Genomic DNA, 22,917 nt, shown 5'->3' with positions numbered 1-22,917 from the left:
TATTGGTGGGATTAACTAGTGTTTCACTGTGTTGTATTGGTGGGATTAACTAGTGTTGTATTGGTGGGATTATCTAGTGTTGTATTGGTAGGATTAACTAGTGTTTCACTGTGTTGTATTGGTGGGATTAACTAGTGTTGTATTGGTGGGATTATCTAGTGTTGTATTGGTAGGATTAACTAGTGTTTCACTGTGTTGTATTGGTGGGATTAACTAGTGTTGTATTGGTGGGATTAACTAGTGTTGTATTGGTGGGATTAACTGGTGTTTCACTGTGTTGTATTGGTGGGATTAACTAGTGTTTCACTGTGTTGTATTGGTGGGATTAACTAGGGTTGTATTGGTGGGATTAACTAGTGTTGTATTGGTGGGATTAACTAGTGTTTCACTGTGTTGTATTGGTGGGATTAACAAGTGTTTCACTGTGTTGTATTGGTGGGATTAACTAGTGTTGTATTGGTGGGATTAACTAGTGTTTCACTGTGTTGTATTGGTGGGATTAACTAGTGTTTCACTGTGTTGTATTGATGGGATTAACTAGTGTTGTATTGGTGGGATTATCTAGTGTTGTATTGGTAGGATTAACTAGTGTTTCACTGTGTTGTATTGGTGGGATTAACTAGTGTTGTATTGGTGGGATTAACTAGTGTTGTATTGGTGGGATTAACTAGTGTTTCACTGTGTTGTATTGGTGGGATTAACTAGTGTTGTATTGGTGGGATTATCTAGTGTTGTATTGGTAGGATTAACTAGTGTTTCACTGTGTTGTATTGGTGGGATTAACTAGTGTTGTATTGGTGGGATTATCTAGTGTTGTATTGGTAGGATTAACTAGTGTTTCACTGTGTTGTATTGGTGGGATTAACTAGTGTTGTATTGGTGGGATTAACTAGTGTTGTATTGGTGGGATTAACTAGTGTTTCACTGTGTTGTATTGGTGGGATTAACTAGTGTTTCACTGTGTTGTATTGGTGGGATTAACTAGGGTTGTATTGGTGGGATTAACTAGTGTTGTATTGGTGGGATTAACTAGTGTTTCACTGTGTTGTATTGGTGGGATTAACTAGTGTTTCACTGTGTTGTATTGGTGGGATTAACTAGTGTTGTATTGGTGGGATTAACTAGTGTTTCACTGTGTTGTATGAATGTTGTCGTCATGACGTTGTGTTTCAGAGGAAGCGTGTGGAGGAGTCTCCGCCCCGCATCACCAGCGTTCCAAACCTCAGCGCCTACGAGAGGAGCGTCCTCCTCCCCCACGACACCCCCTCCCCCTGCCTCCCCCAACATCCCTCCCCCTCCTCAACTCTTCCCTACGCCTCCTCCTCTCTCCCCCGTTCCTCCCCCTCCCTCCCCCGTACTCCCAGGTCTCCCAGTTTGGATCCCAGCGGTCGCGGCCCTCTCTCTCGTACCCCCACTCCTCTCCCCCTGCTCCCACCACCCCCTCCCCCTCTGTCCATCCTCCCTCCCCGAGCCTCGACACGGGATTCGACACGTCACCTCACCCTCGCAGGAGCTCCACCCACACCTGAACAGCCAGTCAACCAGGTAACAGATACTGTATCTATGGAAACAGCACAGCCAATAGCGCTGTCTGTGTTCCTTCACAAAGCCCAATGTCCTTCTTTGTCTGTCTAAGAATATCATCCCATAGTTGTCTGTCTCCTTCTGTATTTCTGTCTGTCTCTCTCTCTCTGTCTGTCTGACTCTCTGTCTGTCTGACTGTCTGTCTGACTCTGTCTGTTTGTCTCTCTGTCTGTCTAAGAATATCATCCCATAGTTGTCTGTCTCCTTCTGTATTTCTGTCTGTCTCTCTTTCTGTCTGTCTGTCTGTCTGTCTGTCTGTCTGACTCTGTCTGTTTGTCTCTCTGTCTGTCTAAGAATATCATCCCATAGTTGTCTGTCTCCTTCTGTATTTCTGTCTGTCTCTCTCTCTGTCTGTCTGTCTGTCTGTCTGTCTGTCTGTCTGACTCTGTCTGTTTGTCTCTCTGTCTGTCTAAGAATATCATCCCATAGTTGTCTGTCTCCTTCTGTATTTCTCTCTGTCTCTCTCTCTCTATCTGTCTGACTCTCTGCCTGTTTGTCTCTGTCTGTCTCTTTCTGTCTGTCTGACTCTCTGTCTGTTTGTCTCTCTGTCTGTCTGTTTCTTTCTGTCTGTCTCTTTCTGTCTGTCTGTCTGTTTGTTTCTCTGTCTGTCTCTTTCTGTCTGTCTGTCTGTCTGTCTGTCTGTCTGTCCCCCAGCAGTCTAAAATGTGCTTCCTGTGTTCCCAGGAGCCCATATTTGGAGCAGAGGGGGAGTGGCCAGGGGGCAGAGGGGCGGGACCCTCAGAGGCAGGATTGGTACACAAAGTACTTCTCCTTCTGAACACACACACACACACACACACACACCACACACACACAGGTGACCTCTACACACCTGTACAACACACTCAGCTTTAAACAAAACACCTGACAGACCAAAACGATGCTTGTTCAATGCAAATGTCTTGTATTATAATCTATAATGTGGAATAAAGTATTTTATTTATATTTAATCTGCTGTCTGTGGTTTGTTGTTGTATCAGCTTCAGATACTGGAGGGGGGCTGTTTCCCGAACCAGGATGAATGAGTTAACCAGGTGGCTGGGGGGCTGTTTCCCTGAACCAGGTGACTGGGGGGCTGTTTCCCTGAACCAGGTGACTGGGGGCTGTTTCCCTGAACCAGGTGACTGGGGGGCTGTTTCCCTGAACCAGGATGAATGAGTTAACCAGGTGACTGGGGGGCTGTTTCCCTGAACCAGGTGACTGGGGGGCTGTTTCCCTGAACCAGGATGAATGAGTTAACCAGGTGACTGGGGGGCTGTTTCCCGAACCAGGATGAATGAGTTAACCAGGTGACTGGGGGCTGTTTCCCTGAACCAGGTGACTGGGGGGCTGTTTCCCCGAACCAGGATGAATGAGTTAACCAGGTGACTGGGGGGCTGTTTCCCTGAACCAGGTGACTGGGGGGCTGTTTCCCTGAACCAGGTGACTGGGGGGCTGTTTCCCTGAACCAGGTGACTGGGGGGCTGTTTCCCTGAACCAGGATGAATGAGTTAACCAGGTGACTGGGGGGCTGTTTCCCTGAACCAGGATGAATGAGTTAACCAGGTGACTGGGGGGCTGTTTCCCTGAACCAGGATGAATGAGTTAACCAGGTGACTGGGGGGCTGTTTCCCTGAACCAGGTGACTGGGGGGCTGTTTCCCTGAACCAGGATGAATGAGTTAACCAGGTGACTGGGGGGCTGTTTCCCTGAACCAGGATGAATGAGTTAACCAGGTGACTGGGGGGCTGTTTCCCTGAACCAGGTGACTGGGGGCTGTTTCCCTGAACCAGGATGAATGAGTTAACCAGGTGACTGGGGGCTGTTTCCCTGAACCAGGTGACTGGGGGCTGTTTCCCTGAACCAGGTGACTGGGGGCTGTTTCCCTGAACCAGGTGACTGGGGGCTGTTTCCCTGAACCAGGATGAATGAGTTAACCAGGTGACTGGGGGCTGTTTCCCTGAACCAGGTGACTGGGGGCTGTTTCCCTGAACCAGGTGACTGGGGGGCTGTTTCCTGAACCAGGTGACTGGGGGGCTGTTTCCTGAACCAGGTGACTGGGGGGCTGTTTCCTGAACCAGGTGACTGGGGGGCTGTTTCCTGAACCAGGTGACTGGGGGGCTGTTTCCTGAACCAGGTGACTGGGGGGCTGTTTCCCTGAACCAGGATGAATGAGTTAACCAGGTGACTGGGGGGCTGTTTCCCTGAACCAGGATGAATGAGTTAACCAGGTGACTGGGGGCTGTTTCCCTGAACCAGGATGAATGAGGGGGCTGTTTCCCGAACCAGGTGACTGGGGGCTGTTTCCCTGAACCAGGTGACTGGGGGGCTGTTTCCCGAACCAGGTGACTGGGGGGCTGTTTCCCGAACCAGGTGACTGGGGGCTGTTCCCGAACCAGGATGAATGAGTTAACCAGGTGACTGGGGGCTGTTTCCCTGAACCAGGATGAATGAGTTAACCAGGTGACTGGGGGCTGTTTCCCTGAACCAGGTGACTGGGGGCTGTTTCCTGAACCAGGTGACTGTGTTTCCCTGAACCAGGTGACTGGGGGCTGTTTCCTGAACCAGGTGACTGGGGGCTGTTTCCTGAACCAGGTGACTGGGGGCTGTTTCCTGAACCAGGTGACTGGGGGCTGTTTCCTGAACCAGGTGACTGGGGGCTGTTTCCCTGAACCAGGTGACTGGGGGGCTGTTTCCTGAACCAGGTGACTGGGGGCTGTTTCCCTGAACCAGGTAACTGGGGGTGTTTCCCTGAACCAGGTGACTGGGGGCTGTTTCCTGAACCAGGATGAATGAGTTAACCAGGTGACTGGGGGCTGTTTCCCTGAACCAGGTGACTGGTTAATGAGTTAACCAGGTGACTGGGGGGAACCAGGATGAATGAGTTAACCAGGTGACTGGGGGCTGTTTCCCTGAACCAGGATGAATGAGTTAACCAGGTGACTGGGGGCTGTTTCCCTGAACCAGGATGAATGAGTTAACCAGGTGACTGGGGGGCTGTTTCCCTGAACCAGGATGAATGAGTTAACCAGGTGACTGGGGGGCTGTTTCCCTGAACCAGGTGACTGGGGGGCTGTTTCCCTGAACCAGGTGACTGGGGGGCTGTTTCCTGAACCAGGATGAATGAGTTAACCAGGTGACTGGGGGCTGTTTCCCTGAACCAGGATGAATGAGTTAACCAGGTGACTGGGGGCTGTTTCCTGAACCAGGTGACTGGGGGCTGTTTTCCTGAACCAGGATGAATGAGTTAACCAGGTGACTGGGGGCTGTTTCCCTGAACCAGGTGACTGGGGGCTGTTTCCCTGAACCAGGTGACTGGGGGCTGTTTCCCTGAACCAGGTGACTGGGGGCTGTTTCCCTGAACCAGGATGAATGAGTTAACCAGGTGACTGGGGGGCTGTTTCCTGAACCAGGATGAATGAGTTAACCAGGTGACTGGGGGGCTGTTTCCCTGAACCAGGTGACTGGGGGGCTGTTTCCCTGAACCAGGTGACTGGGGGGCTGTTTCCCTGAACCAGGATGAATGAGTTAACCAGGTGACTGGGGGGCTGTTTCCCTGAACCAGGATGAATGAGTTAACCAGGTGACTGGGGGGCTGTTTCCCTGAACCAGGTGACTGGGGGCTGTTTCCCTGAACCAGGTGACTGAACCAGGATGAATGAGTTAACCAGGTGACTGGGGGGCTGTTTCCCTGAACCAGGATGAATGAGTTAACCAGGTGACTGGGGGGCTGTTTTCCTGAACCAGGATGAATGAGTTAACCAGGTGACTGGGGGCTGTTTCCCTGAACCAGGATGAATGAGTTAACCAGGTGACTGGGGGTTTCCCTGAACCAGGTGACTGGGGGGCTGTTTCCCTGAACCAGGTGACTGGGGGCTGTTTCCCCAGGTGACTGGGGGCTGTTTCCCTGAACCAGGATGAATGAGTTAACCAGGTGACTGGGGGCTGTTTCCCTGAACCAGGTGACTGGGGGCTGTTTCCCTGAACCAGGATGAATGAGTTAACCAGGTGACTGGGGGCTGTTTCCCTGAACCAGGTGAACCAGGATGAATGAGTTAACCAGGTGACTGGGGCTGTTTTTCCCTGAACCAGGATGAATGAGTTAACCAGGTGACTGGGGGACTGTTTCCCTGAACCAGGTGACTGGGGGCTGTTTCCCTGAACCAGGATGAATGAGTTAACCAGGTGACTGGGGGCTGTTTCCCTGAACCAGGTGACTGGGGGCTGTTTCCCTGAATGAATGAGTTAACCAGGTGACTGGGGGCTGTTTCCCTGAACCAGGTGACTGGGGGCTGTTTCCCTGAACCAGGATGAATGAGTTAACCAGGTGACTGGGGGGCTGTTTCCCTGAACCAGGTGACTGGGGGCTGTTTCCCTGAACCAGGATGAATGAGTTAACCAGGTGACTGGGGGCTGTTTCCCTGAACCAGGATGAATGAGTTAACCAGGTGACTGGGGGCTGTTTCCCTGAACCAGGTGACTGGGGGCTGTTTCCCTGAACCAGGATGAATGAGTTAACCAGGTGACTGGGGGCTGTTTCCCTGAACCAGGTGACTGGGGGGCTGTTTCCCTGAACCAGGATGAATGAGTTAACCAGGTGACTGGGGGCTGTTTCCCTGAACCAGGATGACTGGTTAACCAGGTGACTGGGGGCTGTTTCCCTGAACCAGGATGACTGACTGGGGCTGTTTCCCTGAACCAGGATGAATGAGTTAACCAGGTGATGGGGGCTGTTTCCCTGAACCAGGTGACTGGGGGCTGTTTCCCTGAACCAGGTGACTGGGGGCTGTTTCCCTGAACCAGGTGACTGGGGGTTTCCCTGAATGGGGGCTGTTTCCCTGAACCAGGTGACTGGGGGGCTGTTTCCCTGAACCAGGTGACTGGGGGGCTGTTTCCTGAACCAGGTGACTGGGGGGCTGTTTCCCTGAACCAGGATGAATGAGTTAACCAGGTGACTGGGGGCTGTTTCCCTGAACCAGGTGACTGGGGGCTGTTTCCCTGAACCAGGTGACTGGGGGCTGTTTCCTGAACCAGGTGACTGGGGGCTGTTTCCCTGAACCAGGATGAATGAGTTAACCAGGTGACTGGGGGACTGTTTCCCGAACCAGGTGACTGGGGGCTGTTTCCCTGAACCAGGTGACTGGGGGCTGTTTCCCTGAACCAGGTGACTGGGGGCTGTTTCCCTGAACCAGGTGACTGGGGCTGTTTCCTGAACCAGGTGACTGGGGGGCTGTTTCCCTGAACCAGGTGACTGGGGGGCTGTTTCCCTGAACCAGGTGACTGGGGGGCTGTTTCCCTGAACCAGGTGACTGGGGGGCTGTTTCCCTGAACCAGGATGAATGAGTTAACCAGGTGAGAGGGCCGAGTATAGCCCACAAAGATCTCTGCCACGGCACATCCCAAGGGGGGGCGCCAACCCAGACAGGAAGATCACATCAGTGAATCAACCCACGCACCCCTTCCAGGGACGGCATGAGAGAGCCCCAGTAAGCCAGTGACTCAGCCCCTGTAATAGGGTTAGAGGCAGAGAATCCCAGTGGAAAGAGGGGAACCGGCCAGGCAGAGACAGCAAGGGCGGTTCGTTGCTCCAGAGCCTTTCCGTTCACCTTCCCACTCCTGGGCCAGACGACACTCAATCATATGACCCACTGAAGAGATGAGTCTTCAGTAAAGACTTAAAGGTTGAGACCGAGTTTGCGTCTCTGACATGGGTAGGCAGACCGTTCCATAAAAATGGAGCTCTATAGGAGAAAGCCCGGCCTCCAGCTGTTTGTTTGGAAATTCTAGGGACAATTATATACTCTGTAAACTGGTCATCTCTGTATACCCGTCGCAAGACCCACTGGTTGACGCTTATTTATAAAACCCTCTTAGGCCTCACTCCTCCCTATCTGAGATACCTACTGCAGCCCTCATCCTCCACATACAACACCCGTTCACTCCCCTCTATCTGAGATACCTACTGCAGCCCTCATCCTCCACATACAACACCTGTTCACTCCTCCCTATCTGAGATATCTACTGCAGCCCTCATCCTCCACACAACACCTGTTCACTCCCCCCTATCTGAGATATCTACTGCAGCCCTCATCCTCCACACAACACCCGTTCACTCCTCCCTATCTGAGATATCTACTGCAGCCCTCATCCCCCACACAACACCTGTTCACCCCCCCCCCTATCTGAGATATCTACTGCAGCCCTCATCCTCCACACAACACCTGTTCACTCCCCCCTATCTGAGATATCTACTGCAGCCCTCATCCTCCACACAACACCTGTTCACTCCCCCCTATCTGAGATATCTACTGCAGCCCTCATCCTCCACATACAACACCTGTTCACTCCCCTCTATCTGAGATATCTACTGCAGCCCTCATCCTCCACATACAACACCTGTTCACTCCCCTCTATCTGAGATATCTACTGCAGCCCTCATCCTCCACATACAACACCTGTTCACTCCCCCCTATCTGAGATATCTACTGCAGCCCTCATCCTCCACATACAACACCTGTTCACTCCCCTCTATCTGAGATATCTACTGCAGCCCTCATCCTCCACATACAACACCTGTTCACTCCCCTCTATCTGAGATATCTACTGCAGCCCTCATCCTCCACACAACACCTGTTCACTCCTCCCTATCTGAGACATCTACTGCAGCCCTCATCCTCCACACAACACCTGTTCACTCCCCCCTATCTGAGATATCTACTGCAGCCCTCATCCTCCACACAACACCTGTTCACTCCCCCCTATCTGAGATATCTACTGCAGCCCTCATCCTCCACACAACACCTGTTCACTCCCCCTATCTGAGATATCTACTGCAGCCCTCATCCTCCACACAACACCTGTTCACTCCTCCCTATCTGAGACATCTACTGCAGCCCTCATCCTCCACACAACACCTGTTCACTCCCCCCTATCTGAGATATCTACTGCAGCCCTCATCCTCCACATACAACACCTGTTCACTCCTCCCTATCTGAGACATCTACTGCAGCCCTCATCCTCCACACAACACCTGTTCACTCCCCCCTATCTGAGATATCTACTGCAGCCCTCATCCTCCACATACAACACCTGTTCACTCCCCCCTATCTGAGATATCTACTGCAGCCCTCATCCTCCACATACAACACCTGTTCACTCCCCCCTATCTGAGACATCTACTGCAGCCCTCATCCTCCACACAACACCTGTTCACTCCTCCCTATCTGAGACATCTACTGCAGCCCTCATCCTCCACACAACACCTGTTCACTCCCCCCTATCTGAGATATCTACTGCAGCCCTCATCCTCCACATACAACACCTGTTCACTCCCCTCTATCTGAGATATCTACTGCAGCCCTCATCCTCCACATACAACACCTGTTCACTCCCCTCTATCTGAGATATCTACTGCAGCCCTCATCCTCCACATACAACACCTGTTCACTCCCCTCTATCTGAGATATCTACTGCAGCCCTCATCCTCCACATACAACACCTGTTCACTCCCCCCTATCTGAGATATCTACTGCAGCCCTCATCCTCCACATACAACACCCGTTCACTCCCCCCTATCTGAGATATCTACTGCAGCCCTCATCCTCCACACAACACCTGTTCACTCCCCCCTATCTGAGATATCTACTGCAGCCCTCATCCTCCACATACAACACCTGTTCACTCCCCTCTATCTGAGATATCTACTGCAGCCCTCATCCTCCACATACAACACCTGTTCACTCCCCTCTATCTGAGATATCTACTGCAGCCCTCATCCTCCACACAACACCTGTTCACTCCCCTCTATCTGAGATATCTACTGCAGCCCTCATCCTCCACATACAACACCTGTTCACTCCCCCCTATCTGAGATATCTACTGCAGCCCTCATCCTCCATACAACACCTGTTCACTCCTCCCTATCTGAGATATCTACTGCAGCCCTCATCCTCCACACAACACCTGTTCACTCCCCCCTATCTGAGATATCTACTGCAGCCCTCATCCTCCATACAACACCCGTTCTGCCAGTCACATTCTGTTAAAGGTCCCCAAAGCACACACATCCCTGGGTCGCTCCTCTTTTCAGTTCGCTGCAGCGAGGAACGAGTTGCTACCATGTTGTGTTGCTACCATGTTGTTTATCATGTTGTGTTGCTACCATGTTGTTGTCATGTTGTGTTGCTACTATGTTGTCATGTGCTGCTACCATGTTGTTGTCCTGTTGTGTTGCTACCATGTTGTCATTGCTACCATGTTGTTGTCATGTTGTGCTGTTACCATGTTGTCCTGTTGTGTTGCTACCCTGCTGTTACATTGCTACCATGTTGTTATGTGCTGCTACCATGTTGTTGTCCTGTTGTGTTGCTACCATGTTGTCATTGCTACCATGTTGTTGTCATGTTGTGCTGTTACCATGTTGTCCTGTTGTGTTGCTACCATGTTGTCATTGCTACCATGTTGTTGTCATGTTGTGCTGTTACCATGTTGTGTTGCTACCATGTTGTTATGTGCTGCTACCATGTTGTTGTCCTGTTGTGTTGCTACCATATTGTCATGTTGTTACCATGTTGTCCTGTTGTGTTGCTACCCTGCTGTTACATTGCTACCATGTTGTCATGTGCTGCTACCATGTTATTATCATGTTGTGTTGCTACCATGTTGTTTTGAGCTGTGAGTCTGTCTGGTTTCTAAGAGCTTCCAACACCTGGATTGTGCAACATTTGCCCGTTATTCGTTTTCAAAATGTTTCAAGCTCTCAAATTGGTTGTTGATTGTTGCTAGACATCCATTTTCAGGTCTTGAAATAGATTTTCAAGTAGATTTAAGTCAAAACACTAACTCAGCCACTCAGTAACATTCACTGTCTTCTTGGTAAGCAACTCCAGTGTAGATTTGGCCATGGTTTTAGGTTATTGTCCTGCTGAAAGGTGAATTCATCTCCCAGTGTCTGGTGGGAAAGCAGACTGAACCAGTTTTTCCTCTGGGATTTTGCCTGTGCTTAGCTCTATTCTGTTACTTTTTTATCCTGAAAAACTCCCCAGTCCTTAACAATTACAATCATAGCCATAACATGATGCAGCCACCACTATGCTTGAAAATCTGGAGAGTGGTACTCAGTAATGTGTTATGTTTGGGGCAAATCCAACACTTTGTATTCAGGACAAAAATTTAATTGCAGAGCCACACATTTTGCAGGTAATTAGTTTAGTGTCTTGTTACAAACATAATACAAATTTTCCAAAACATGCATCATCTACAGACTTCCTTATTTTCACTCTGTCAATTAGGTTAGTATTGTGGAGCAACTGCAATGTGTTTGATCCATGCTCAGTGTTCCCCTATCATAGCCATTAAACTCTGTAACTGTTTTAAGGTCACTATTGGCCTCATGGTGAAATCCATGATTAGTTTCCTTTCTCTCTGGCAACTGAGTTAGTGCCTGGGTGTATTGATACACCATCCAGAATGTAATGAATAACTTCACCATGCTCAAAGGAATATTCAATGTCTACTTTTTTAAAATTTTTGACCCATCTACCAATAGGTGAGCTTCTTTACAAGTTATTAGAAACCCCTGGTCTTTGTGGTTGAATCTGTTTTTCACTGCTCGACCTTACAATTATCTGTATGTGTGGGGTACAGAGATGAGGTAGTCATTTCAAAGTAATGTTAAACACTTATTGCACACAGAGCGAGTCCATGCAACTTAATATGTGACATAATGAAGCACATTTTTACTCCTGAATGTATTTAGCCTTACCATAACGAAGTGTTTGAATGCTTATTGACTCAAGACATTTCGGTTTTCATTTGTAAACATTTCCGCTTGCACATTTTGGGGTATTGTGGTTAAGCCATTGACAAACAAATCTCAATTTAATAAATGTTTTATTCTGGCTGTAACATAAAATGTGGACAAAATCAAAGGGTATGAATACTTCCTGAAGGCACTGATATGCATATTTGGGTGGGATTTCACAAAGGAAGATCTTTGAGTTAGCCAGGTGGGTAAACACTTAGAAATAGAGCTTTCTTCCTACGGTTGAAGAAACGAGTCACCCATTAAGGAGCGGCAGGTAGCCTAGTGGTTAGAGCATTGGGCCATGAACCCGAAAGGTTGCTGGATCGTATCCCTGAGCTGACAAGGTAAAAATCTGTTGTCCTGCCCCTGGACAAGGCAGGTAACCCACTGTTCCCCGGTAGGCCGTCATTGTAAATAAGAATGTGTTCTTAACTGACTTGCCTGGTTAAATTGAAAAAAGTTCATATTTTTACATGATTTTTTTTTTTTAAATCTTGATTTACGGTGGTTTATCTGATTTAACCTCAGGGATTCCTCTTGGTGAAACCTCACCCTGGTAGAGTTTAGCTTCGCTGTATAAACACAATGAATGCGCCAGACTGAACATATGTAACTTACCGTAGAAGAAAAATAAATCTCATGGTGATGAATGTTTCGCTTTTCCTGACATTTCATGTCGTAGCTTACTAAGTATATATGTAATATTCTTGACGTGAGTCTTGCCCTCCTTGTGGAGAGGGAATATATTATTTACAACTCTAATTAGTACCTATAAAGCACTGATTTGGGGCTAGATTCAATCCCATCGCCCCTTTTCGGGCTATGCACCTTTTTTAAAGGCAATATTTCCGTGTTCGAGGAGACCGCATTCGTGGTAAATGCTGCATATGTCGGCTCAATTGGCGGCAGGGTAGCCTAGTGGTTAGAGCGTTGGACTAGTAACCGGAAGGTTGCGAGTTCAAACCCCCGAGCTGACAAGGTACAAATCTGTCGTTCTGCCCCTGAACAGGCAGTTAACCCACTGTTCCCAGGCCGTCATTGAAATTAAGAATTTGTTCTTAACTGACTTGCCTGGTTAAATAAAAGTAAAAAAAAACAAATGTATGTTAATATAACACAGCTCTTCTGCAGTACGGATTGAATCTAAGGCCCAAGTACTTTGAGCTTTACATTTTGAATTTTTGTGCATAATCAAACTCAGCAACTTGATCAAGTCTCAGATGATTTTCAATGACGCGTACCTTCCTAATTCTTTCAAAGAAACCAATGTTTATCATACAACCGTTTTCCCAGAACCAAGCCGTCCCGGTCATTGTGGAAACTGCTGCCGTGATCAAAGTGCATTTCTCACCCCCCCCCCCCCCTCTTAAATGATTTAGATGCACTATTGTAAAGTGGCTGTTCCACTGGATGTCAGAAGGTGAATTCACCAATTTGTAAGTCGCTCTGGATAAGAGCGTCTGCTAAATGACTTAAATGTAAATGTTTTCATGTTGTGTTGTTACCATGTTGTACTGTTGTGTTACCATGTTGTTGTACTGTTGTGTTGCTACCATGTTGTTGTCCTATTGCGTTGCTCCCATGTTGTCATGTGCTGTCGTGATGTGTGTTTTGTCCTATATTTATTTTAATCCCCCCGTAGGAGGTCTTCTGCCTTCTGGTAGGCCGTCATTGTAAATAATAATTCGTTTTTAACTGACTAGTTAAATAAAGGTTAAATTACAAAAAAGTGAAAGCCATCCTCTCTTGGGGAATGCTGCTTTTTAGTTAGCTTTGTGACAGTATAAAAACATTATTTCAGATTGAATTTATTCTCCTCAATTAAGTTGTAAAAATAGGATGGTGGAGTAGCAGTGAGGACTCCTCGATACGGTCTCTCCAAGTCAGAAGACTTCCAGTTTGGTGTGGCGCCATTTCCGTTCCACTTTTCTGGAAGCTTCAAGGGCTCGGGTATTTTCTTGTCGTCAGGGAGCTAGTTTATTGTGACAACTGTTTTGTTTTTAGCGGTGAGCATTGAGGCTATTATGTTCAGATCTGCAGTTAGGTGGGTAACAGATTTCTGTACTCTGACTTCCTTGTCGAGGCGGAAAAAATAAAAAAATCAGACACTAAAACTTTTTGGACATTGTTTCTATTTCAACGTTTAATAACGAAACCCCTTTTTAATTTTAGAATACAAAGCCATTACAGTCTTGTGGGTTTATAAATATTGTTCACAAGAAGAGTACACCTACAAAAAAGGTTACGACTGGATCCTACACAGTACTATAGCCTACTGCTAGGGCTAACCACTTAGCATCCTGCTAACCACTTAGCATCCTGCTAACCACTTAGCATCCTGCTAACCGCTTAGCATCCTGCTAACCGCTTGGCATCCTGCTAACCGCTTGGCATCCTGCTAACCGCTTGGCATCCTGCTAACCACTTAGCATCCTGCTAACCACTTAGCATCCTGCTAACCACTTGGCATCCTGCTAACCACTTGGCATCCTGCTAACCGCTTGGCATCCTGCTAACCGCTTGGCATCCTGCTAACCGCTTGGCATCCTGCTAACCGCTTGGCATCCTGCTAACCGCTTGGCATCCCGCTAACCGCTTGGCATCCTGCTAACCGCTTGGCATCCCGCTAACCGCTTGGCATCCCGCTAACCGCTTGGCATCCCGCTAACCGCTTGGCATCCCGCTAACCACTTGGCATCCCGCTAACCACTTGGCATCCTGCTAACCACTTGGCATCCTGCTAACCACTTGGCATCCTGCTAACCACTTAGCATCCTGCTAAAGCCACTTGGCATCCTGCTAACCACTTGGCATCCTGCTAACCGCTTGGCATCCTGCTAACCACTTAGCATCCTGCTAAAGCCACTTGGCATCCTGCTAACCACTTGGCATCCTGCTAACCACTTGGCATCCTGCTAACCACTTGGCATCCTGCTAACCACTTGGCATCCTGCTAACCACTTGGCATCCTGCTAACCACTTGGCATCCTGCTAACCACTTGGCATCCTGCTAACCACTTGGCATCCTGCTAACCACTTGGCATCCTGCTAACCACTTGGCATCCTGCTAACCACTTGGCATCCTGCTAACCACTTAGCATCCTGCTAACCACTTGGCATCCTGCTAACCACTTGGCATCCTGCTAACCACTTAGCATCCTGCTAACCACTTAGCATCCTGCTAACCACTTAGCATCCCGCTAACCACTTGGCATCCTGCTAACCACTTGGCATCCTGCTAACCACTTAGCATCCTGCTAACCACTTGGCATCCTGCTAACCACTTGGCATCCCGCTAACCACTTGGCATCCCGCTAACCACTTAGCATCCTGCTAACCACTTAGCATCCTGCTAACCACTTGGCAGTACACACACACTCTTTCTCATTGGAACAGGCCACAGTTGTACAGTATGTCAGAGGCAGATCGGAAGGTGAGGACATCGTCGTGGAAACGCTGCAGGTCCAACCGGGCCTGCTTGACGCCCCGCCCCCCTCGACTCTTATAGGTCATAGTCAGCAGCTTGGAGCTCAGGTAGTGGAGCCACAACACATTGGAGTGGGGCTGGTAGTCACCCCACTTGTTACTGTAGGAGAGAGAGAGACAGGTTAGAGACAGAGAGACAGACAGGTTACCACCCACACCCCCCGATAACCACCCACACCAACGTACCCGTTCTCCATGGTAACCCCCACCCCAACGTACCCATTCTCCTGTCTCATGAGTCTGTAGATGTCAAACTGCAGGTCTCCATGGTAACCCCCACCCCAACGTACCCGTTCTCCTGTCTCATGAGTCTGTAGATGTCAAACTGCAGGTCTCCATGGTAACCCCCACCCCAACGTACCCGTTCTCCTGTCTCATGAGTCTGTAGATGTCAAACTGCAGGTCTCCATGGTAACCCCCACCCCAACGTACCCGTTCTCCTGTCTCATGAGTCTGTAGATGTCAAACTGCAGGTCTCCATGGTAACCCCCCACCCCAACGTACCCGTTCTCCTGTCTCATGAGTCTGTAGATGTCAAACTGCAGGTCTCCATGGTAACCCCCCACCCCAACGTACCCGTTCTCCTGTCTCATGAGTCTGTAGATGTCAAACTGCAGGTCTCCATGGTAACCCCCACCCCAACGTACCCGTTCTCCTGTCTCATGAGTCTGTAGATGTCAAACTGCAGGTCTCCATGGTAACCCCCAACCCCAACGTACCCGTTCTCCTGTCTCATGAGTCTGTAGATGTCAAACTGCAGGTCTCCATGGTAACCCCCCACCCCAACGTACCCGTTCTCCTGTCTCATGAGTCTGTAGATGTCAAACTGCAGGTCTCCATGGTAACCCCCCACCCCAACGTACCCGTTCTCCTGTCTCATGAGTCTGTAGATGTCAAACTGCAGGTCTCCATGGTAACCCCCCCCACCCCAACGTACCCGTTCTCCTGTCTCATGAGTCTGTAGATGTCAAACTGCAGGTCTCCATGGTAACCCCCCCCACCCCAACGTACCCATTCTCCTGTCTCATGAGTCTGTAGATGTCAAACTGCAGGTCTCCATGGTAACCCCCCACCCCAACGTACCCGTTCTCCTGTCTCATGAGTCTGTAGATGTCAAACTGCAGGTCTCCATGGTAACCCCCCACCCCAACGTACCCGTTCTCCTGTCTCATGAGTCTGTAGATGTCAAACTGCAGGTCTCCATAGTAACCCCCCACCCCAACGTACCCGTTCTCCTGTCTCATGAGTCTGTAGATGTCAAACTGCAGGTCTCCATGGTAACCCCCCACCCCAACGTACCCGTTCTCCTGTCTCATGAGTCTGTAGATGTCAAACTGCAGGTCTCCATGGTAACCCCCCACCCCAACGTACCCGTTCTCCAGTCTCATGAGTCTGTAGATGTCAAACTGCAGGTCTCCATGGTAACACCCCACCCCAACGTACCCGTTCTCCTGTCTCATGAGTCTGTAGATGTCAAACTGCAGGTCTCCATGGCCCTGGAACAACTCCTCATCCTCTGAGATGTCACAGGACACGGTGAGACCATCTATACACACACACACACACACACACACCACACGTTAGTGGTACAGAGAGAGAGACACACAGAGAGACAGAGAGAGAGACACACAGAGAGACAGAGAGAGAGAGACAGAGAGAGAGAGACAGAGACAGACAGAGAGAGAGAGAGGGACTGACCTATCTCGAGCCTGGAGAGGGAGTAGTCGATGATGCGTACGCTCACCCCCCTGGTCTCTAAGGAATGGTTTGTCCCATTGAGGAGGAAACTCCCCTCCTTCTCCTTAGTGGACTGGACCAATACATTACCCCAGTGGAGGTCTCTGAGGACAGAACAACAGGTTACTAACACACACAGACAGGTGTTACCAGACAGACAGGTTAGACAGAGAGACAGACAGGTGTTACCAGATAGACAGACAGACAGGTGTTACCAGACAGACAGACAGGTTAGACAGACAGGTGTTACCAGACAGACAAACAGACAGGTTAGACAGACAGACAGACAGGTGTTACCAGATAGACAGACAGACAGACAGGTTAGACAGACAGACAGGTGTTAAGAGACAGACAGACAGGTGTTAACAGACAGACAAACAGACAGGTTAGACAGACAGACAGGTTAGACAGACAGACAGGTTAGACAGACCTGTGTTCAAAGCAGAGCTCCTGTTCAGCCACAGCCAGAGCAGCAGTCACCTGATGGAGGATACTCTTAGCCACCATCACCCGACGCCAGCTGGAGAGGAGGGAGAGAGGAGGGGAGAGGAGGGGGAGGAGAGAGAGGAGGAGGGGGGGAGTAGAGGAGGGGGAGAGAGAGAGGAGAGGGAGGAGGAGAGAGGGAGGGGAGAGGAGGAGGACAGGAGAGGAGGGAGGGGAGGGGAGAGAGGGGAGGAGGGGAGGGGAGAGAGGAGGAGAGAGGGAGAGGAGGAGGGAGAGAGGAGGAGAGAGGGAGAGGGGGAGGAGGGAGGAGAGGGAGGAGGAGGAGAGGAGAGAAAAAGAGGGAGGAGGGGGGAGGGAGAGAAAAAAGGGGGAGGAGGGGAGAGGAGAGAGAAAGAGGGAGGAGGGGAGGGAGAGAGGAGAAAGAGGGAGGAGAGGGAGAGAGAGGGGAGGAGGGAGGGGAGGGAGGAGGAGAGAGGGAGGGAGAGGGAGAGAGAAAGGAGAGAGGGAGAGGAGAGGGAGGGGGAGGGGGAGGATGGGAGAGGGAGGAGGGGGAGAGGAGGGAGGGGAGGAGGGGAGGAGGAGAGAGAGAGAGGGAGAGGGAGGAGAGAGGGAGGAGAGGAGAGGGGAGGAGAGAGGGAGAGGAGAGGAGGGGAGAGAGGGAGGATGGGCGAGAGGGAGAGGGAGAGGGAGGGGGAGAGGGGGAGGAGGAGAGAGAGAGAGGACAGAAAAGGAGGGAGGAGATAGGAGAGGAGAGAGAGGAGGATGGGAGGAGAGAAAGGAGAGGAGGAGGAGAGAAAGGAGGAGGAGGAGAGGAGGAGGAGAGAGGGAGGGGTGGGGGAGAAGAGGAGGAGGAGAAGAGGAGGGGGGAGAAGAGGAAGGGAGGGGAGTTTCGGTATGTTCATAAACATATCACAAGACCAAACACCCGATCAGATATACTGTAGAGAACCAAACAGAACCAGGTCTCCTCACCTGTCCATTACTGTTCTCCAGGTCTCCTCACCTGTCCATTGCTGTTCTCCAGGTCTCCTCACCTGTCCATTACTGTTCTCCAGGTCTCCTCACCTGTCCATTACTTGTCTCCAGGTCTCCTCACCTGTCCATTACTTGTCTCCAGGTCTCTCACCTGTCCATTACTGTTCTCCAGGTCTCCCTCACCTGTCCATTACCTGTCCAGGTCTCCTCACCTGTCCATTACTGTTCTCCTCTCCTCACCTGTCCATTACTGTTCTCCACGTCTCCTCACCTGTCCATTACTGTTCTCCAGGTCTCCTCACCTGTCCATTACTGTTCTCCAGGTCTCCTCACCTGTCCATTACTGTTCTCCAGGTCTCCTCACCTGTCCATTACTGTTCTCCAGGTCTCCTCACCTGTCCATTACTGTTCTCCAGGTCTCCTCACCTGTCCATTACTGTTCTCCAGGTCTCCTCACCTGTCCATTACTGTTCTCCACGTCTCCTCACCTGTCCATTACTGTTCTCCAGGTCTCCTCACCTGTCCATTACTGTTCTCCAGGTCTCCTCACCTGTCCATTACTGTTCTCCAGGTCTCCTCACCTGTCCATTACTGTTCTCCACGTCTCCTCACCTGTCCATTACTGTTCTCCAGGTCTCCTCACCTGTCCATTACTGTTCTCCAGGTCTCTCACCTGTCCATTACTGTTCTCCAGGTCTCCTCACCTGTCCATTACTGTTCTCCAGGTCTCCTCACCTGTCCATTACTTGTCTCCAGGTCTCCTCACCTGTCCATTACTGTTCTCCAGGTCTCCTCACCTGTCCATTGCTGTTCTCCAGGTCTCCTCACCTGTCCATTACTGTTCTCCAGGTCTCCTCACCTGTCCATTACTGTTCTCCACGTCTCCTCACCTGTCCATTACTGTTCTCCAGGTCTCCTCACCTGTCCATTACTGTTCTCCAGGTCTCCTCACCTGTCCATTACTGTTCTCCAGGTCTCCTCACCTGTCCATTACTGTTCTCCAGGTCACTGCCTCCAAACTCGAACTCCAGGATCAGAAACAGCTGCTCGTCATTGAAGAAATCTGAGAGAATGAAACAGACGGCGGCTAAATTAGTCAATGAGGTTTATTCACGAGGACGCTGGTCTGTTGTACGGCTCCTTTTACTCCTTAGATTCACACACAACCAGTAGGTATCCTACGCACACACTGTCCTGCTACCCTGTCGACAAAGATTAAGGGAGTCCGTGAGAATCACTCCTCCCTCAAGACAGGGAGACCCTGGGACGTGCTCTCAGTGGCCCCCAGCCAAGGTCGGCACTGAATCAGACTGTTTAAAGATACTATAATACAGATATATTGAAATACACTCTGACCAAAAACTACACTCACGGATATATAATTCTACTGACTAAAACCACCATCACTTTCATGTATAATTCTACTGACTAAAACCACACACATCATTAGAATAACCTCATGAGTCTAATCGCTTTCATCATGATTCCAATGTCATCATGATTCTAATCAATGTCATCATGATTCTAATGTCATCATGATTCTAATCTCTTTCATCATGATTCCAATGTCATCATGATTCTAATCAATGTCATCATGATTCCAATGTCATCATGATTCTAATGTCATCATGATTCTAATCTCTTTCATCATGATTCTAATCAATGTCATCGTGATTCTAATCAATGTCATCGTGATTCTAATCAATGTCATCGTGATTCTAATCAATGTCATCGTGATTCTAATCAATGTCATCGTGATTCTAATCAATGTCATCGTGATTCTAATCAATGTCATCGTGATTCTAATCAATGTCATCGTGATTCTAATCAATGTCATCGTGATTCTAATCAATTTCATCACGATTCTAATCAATTTCATCACGATTCTAATCAATTTCATCATGATTCTAATCAATTTCATCACGATTCTAATCAATTTCATCATGATTCTAATCAATTTCATACAATCGTATGGTTTCAGGGTGGAATATTCTAATAATTCATATGAACATATAAAATCCCATTAACACTGGGGTATTGTGATGTCATCCTGGGGTATTGTGATGTCATCCTGGGGTATTGTTTGTAGATTAACCCAGAATAAGGATGTAAAGAAATAAATGTGGAAAAGGGGGAGTGGTCTGTATAACCATAACCGAGTTAGCCAGCTCCCAGCCTGAAGGGGATCAGACAGAGCTAGCCAGCTCCCAGCCTGAAGGGGATCAGATAGAGCTAGCCAGCTCCCAGACCGAAGGGGATCAGACAGAGCTAGCCAGCTCCCAGACTGAAGGGGATCAGACAGAGCTAGCCAGCTCCCAGACGCATGGGGATCAGATAGAGCTAGCCAGCTCCCAGCCTGAAGGGGATCAGATAGAGCTAGCCAGCTCCCAGACTGAAGGGGATCAGATAGAGCTAGCCAGCTCCCAGACTGAAGGGGATCAGATAGAGCTAGCCAGCTCCCAGTCTGAAGGGGATCGGACAGAGCTAGCCAGCTCCCAGCCTGAAGGGGATCAGATAGAGCTAGCCAGCTCCCAGACCGAAGGGGATCCGATAGAGCTAGCCAGCTCCCAGACTGAAGGGGATCAGATAGAGCTAGCCAGCTCCCAGACTGAAGGGGATCAGATAGAGCTAGCCAGCTCCCAGACTGAAGGGGATCAGACAGAGCTAGCCAGCTCCCAGACGCATGGGGATCAGATAGAGCTAGCCAGCTCCCAGCCTGAAGGGGATCAGATAGAGCTAGCCAGCTCCCAGCCTGAAGGGGATCAGATAGAGCTAGCCAGCTCCCAGACGCATGGGGATCAGACAGAGCTAGCCAGCTCCCAGACCGAAGGGGATCAGACAGAGCTAGCCAGCTCCCAGACTGAAGGGGATCAGATAGAGCTAGCCAGCTCCCAGACTGAAGGGGATCGGATAGAGCTAGCCAGCTCCCAGACTGAAGGGGATCGGACAGAGCTAGCCAGCTCCCAGCCTGAAGGGGATCAGATAGAGCTAGCCAGCTCCCAGACTGAAGGGGATCAGATAGAGCTAGCCAGCTCCCAGACTGAAGTGGATCAGACAGAGCTAGCCAGCTCCCAGACTGAAGGGGATCAGATAGAGCGAGCCAGCTCCCAGCCTGAAGGGGATCAGATAGAGCTAGCCAGCTCCCAGCCTGAAGGGGATCAGACAGAGCTAGCCAGCTCCCAGACTGAAGGGGATCAGATAGAGCTAGCTAGCCAGCTCCCAGACTGAAGGGGATCAGACAGAGCTAGCCAGCTCCCAGCCTGAAGGGGATCAGATAGAGCTAGCCAGCTCCCAGACTGAAGGGGATCGGATAGAGCTAGCCAGCTCCCAGACTGAAGGGGATCGGATAGAGCTAGCCAGCTCCCAGACTGAAGGGGATCAGACAGAGCTAGCCAGCTCCCAGACTGAAGGGGATCAGACAGAGCTAGCCAGCTCCCAGACTGAAGGGGATCAGATAGAGCTAGCCAGCTCCCAGACTGAAGGGGATCAGACAGAGCTAGCCAGCTCCCAGACTGAAGGGGATCAGATAGAGCTAGCCAGCTCCCAGACCGAAGGGGATCAGATAGAGCTAGCCAGCTCCCAGACCGAAGGGGATCAGACAGAGCTAGCCAGCTCCCAGACCGAAGGGGATCAGACAGAGCTAGCCAGCTCCCAGACCGAAGGGGATCAGACAGAGCTAGCCAGCTCCCAGACCGAAGGGGATCAAATAGAGCTAGCCAGCTCCCAGACCGAAGGGGATCAGATAGAGCTAGCCAGCTCCCAGCCTGAAGGGGATCAGACAGAGCTAGCCAGCTCCCAGCCTGAAGGGGATCAGACAGAGCTAGCCAGCTCCCAGCCTGAAGGGGATCAGATAGAGCTAGCCAGCTCCCAGACTGAAGGGGATCAGACAGAGCTAGCCAGCTCCCAGGCTGAAGGGGATCAGATAGAGCTAGCCAGCTCCCAGACTGAAGGGGATCGGATAGAGCCAGCCAGCTCCCAGCCTGAAGGGGATCGGATAGAGCTAGCCAGCTCCCAGACCGAAGGGGATCAGACAGAGCTAGCCAGCTCCCAGACCGAAGGGGATCAAATAGAGCTAGCCAGCTCCCAGACTGAAGGGGATCAGATAGAGCTAGCCAGCTCCCAGACTGAAGGGGATCAGATAGAGCTAGCCAGCTCCCAGCCTGAACAAGATAAATATCTGAATACAATATGAATTGTCTTGATCTGATGAAGACTCCGTGGACCATTTAGCCAATTTATTGAAACTAGCCAAACATGTATCATTTATAAAACAGTTTGTTTGGGTTTTAGTCATTTAAAAATTATATTGAGAAAATAAACCGACAAAAAGAAAAAAAATCTACTTTTACCGAAACTACACGCTGGCCGGATGTTTGACACCCCCTAGGTTAAGAGAGACAGACAGGTGTACAGATGTCTCTCTCTCACCTGGCCGGATGTTTGACACCCCCTGGGTTAAGAGAGACAGACAGGTGTACAGATGTCTCTCTCTCACCTGGCCGGATGTTTGACACCCCCTGGGTTAAGAGAGACAGACAGGTGTACAGATGTCTCTCTCTCACCTGGCCGGATGTTTGACACCCCCTGGGTTAAGAGAGACAGACAGGTGTACAGGGTTCTCTCTCTCACCTGGCCGGATGTTTGACACCCCCTGGGTTAAGAGAGACAGACAGGTGTACAGGGTTCTCTCTCACCTGGCCGGTCATTCTCTGATCCTCTCTGTGTGTTGAAGGAGTCCCAGGCTTTTAGCAGGCTTGGAGGGTAGCAGCCCTGCACACAGTGGAGACTGGACACACACACTAATATTAGTGCTAGTACCTATTGACCTAGCAGTTCTACATAGAGTATCTGATCGAGACAAGAGGTAGAGGCAGAGAGGCCGAGAGACAGAGAGAGAGAGAGAGAGA

The 22,917-nt window shown here is 50.0% G+C and overlaps 3 protein-coding genes across 3 annotated transcripts in view; 1 reads left to right on the top strand and 2 right to left on the bottom strand.

Moving 5' to 3' along the window:
- The window catches only part of LOC135507236 (protein FAM184B-like), a 39,892-nt gene extending 37,364 nt beyond the window's left edge, over nucleotides 1–2,528 (top strand). Inside the window, 3 exon segments of the mRNA XM_064926832.1 lie at nucleotides 1,174–1,437; nucleotides 1,439–1,545; nucleotides 2,269–2,528. Coding sequence (XP_064782904.1) covers nucleotides 1,174–1,437; nucleotides 1,439–1,545; nucleotides 2,269–2,362 — 465 coding nt within the window. The 3' untranslated portion in view covers nucleotides 2,363–2,528.
- Nucleotides 2,529–13,491: 10,963 nt separating this feature from the next.
- On the bottom strand, nucleotides 13,492–18,046 carry LOC135506625 (serine/threonine-protein kinase haspin-like). The gene is made up of 5 exons (XM_064925948.1): nucleotides 18,039–18,046; nucleotides 17,022–17,111; nucleotides 16,553–16,695; nucleotides 16,298–16,400; nucleotides 13,492–14,954 (listed from the first exon to the last, which is right to left on the bottom strand). The coding sequence occupies exons 1-5, from the start codon at nucleotides 18,044–18,046 to the stop codon at nucleotides 14,753–14,755; spliced, it is 546 nt and encodes a 181-aa protein (XP_064782020.1). The 3' UTR covers nucleotides 13,492–14,752.
- A 713-nt stretch (nucleotides 18,047–18,759) lies between these two features.
- The window catches only part of LOC135506624 (uncharacterized), a 148,850-nt gene continuing 144,692 nt past the window's right edge, over nucleotides 18,760–22,917 (bottom strand). The window contains exons 9-10 of the mRNA XM_064925947.1: nucleotides 22,705–22,796; nucleotides 18,760–19,073 (exon numbers count right to left, since the gene is read on the bottom strand). Coding sequence (XP_064782019.1) covers nucleotides 18,970–19,073; nucleotides 22,705–22,796 — 196 coding nt within the window. The 3' untranslated portion in view covers nucleotides 18,760–18,969. The remainder of the gene's footprint in view (nucleotides 19,074–22,704; nucleotides 22,797–22,917) is intronic.

The sequence above is a fragment of the Oncorhynchus masou genome, chromosome 20, assembly GCF_036934945.1.
Source record: "Oncorhynchus masou masou isolate Uvic2021 chromosome 20, UVic_Omas_1.1, whole genome shotgun sequence".
In the NCBI taxonomy this organism is placed as follows: Eukaryota; Metazoa; Chordata; class Actinopteri; order Salmoniformes; family Salmonidae; genus Oncorhynchus; species Oncorhynchus masou.
Note: the sequence above shows the minus strand (reverse complement) of the source record. Positions and strands in the feature narration are given on the sequence as shown.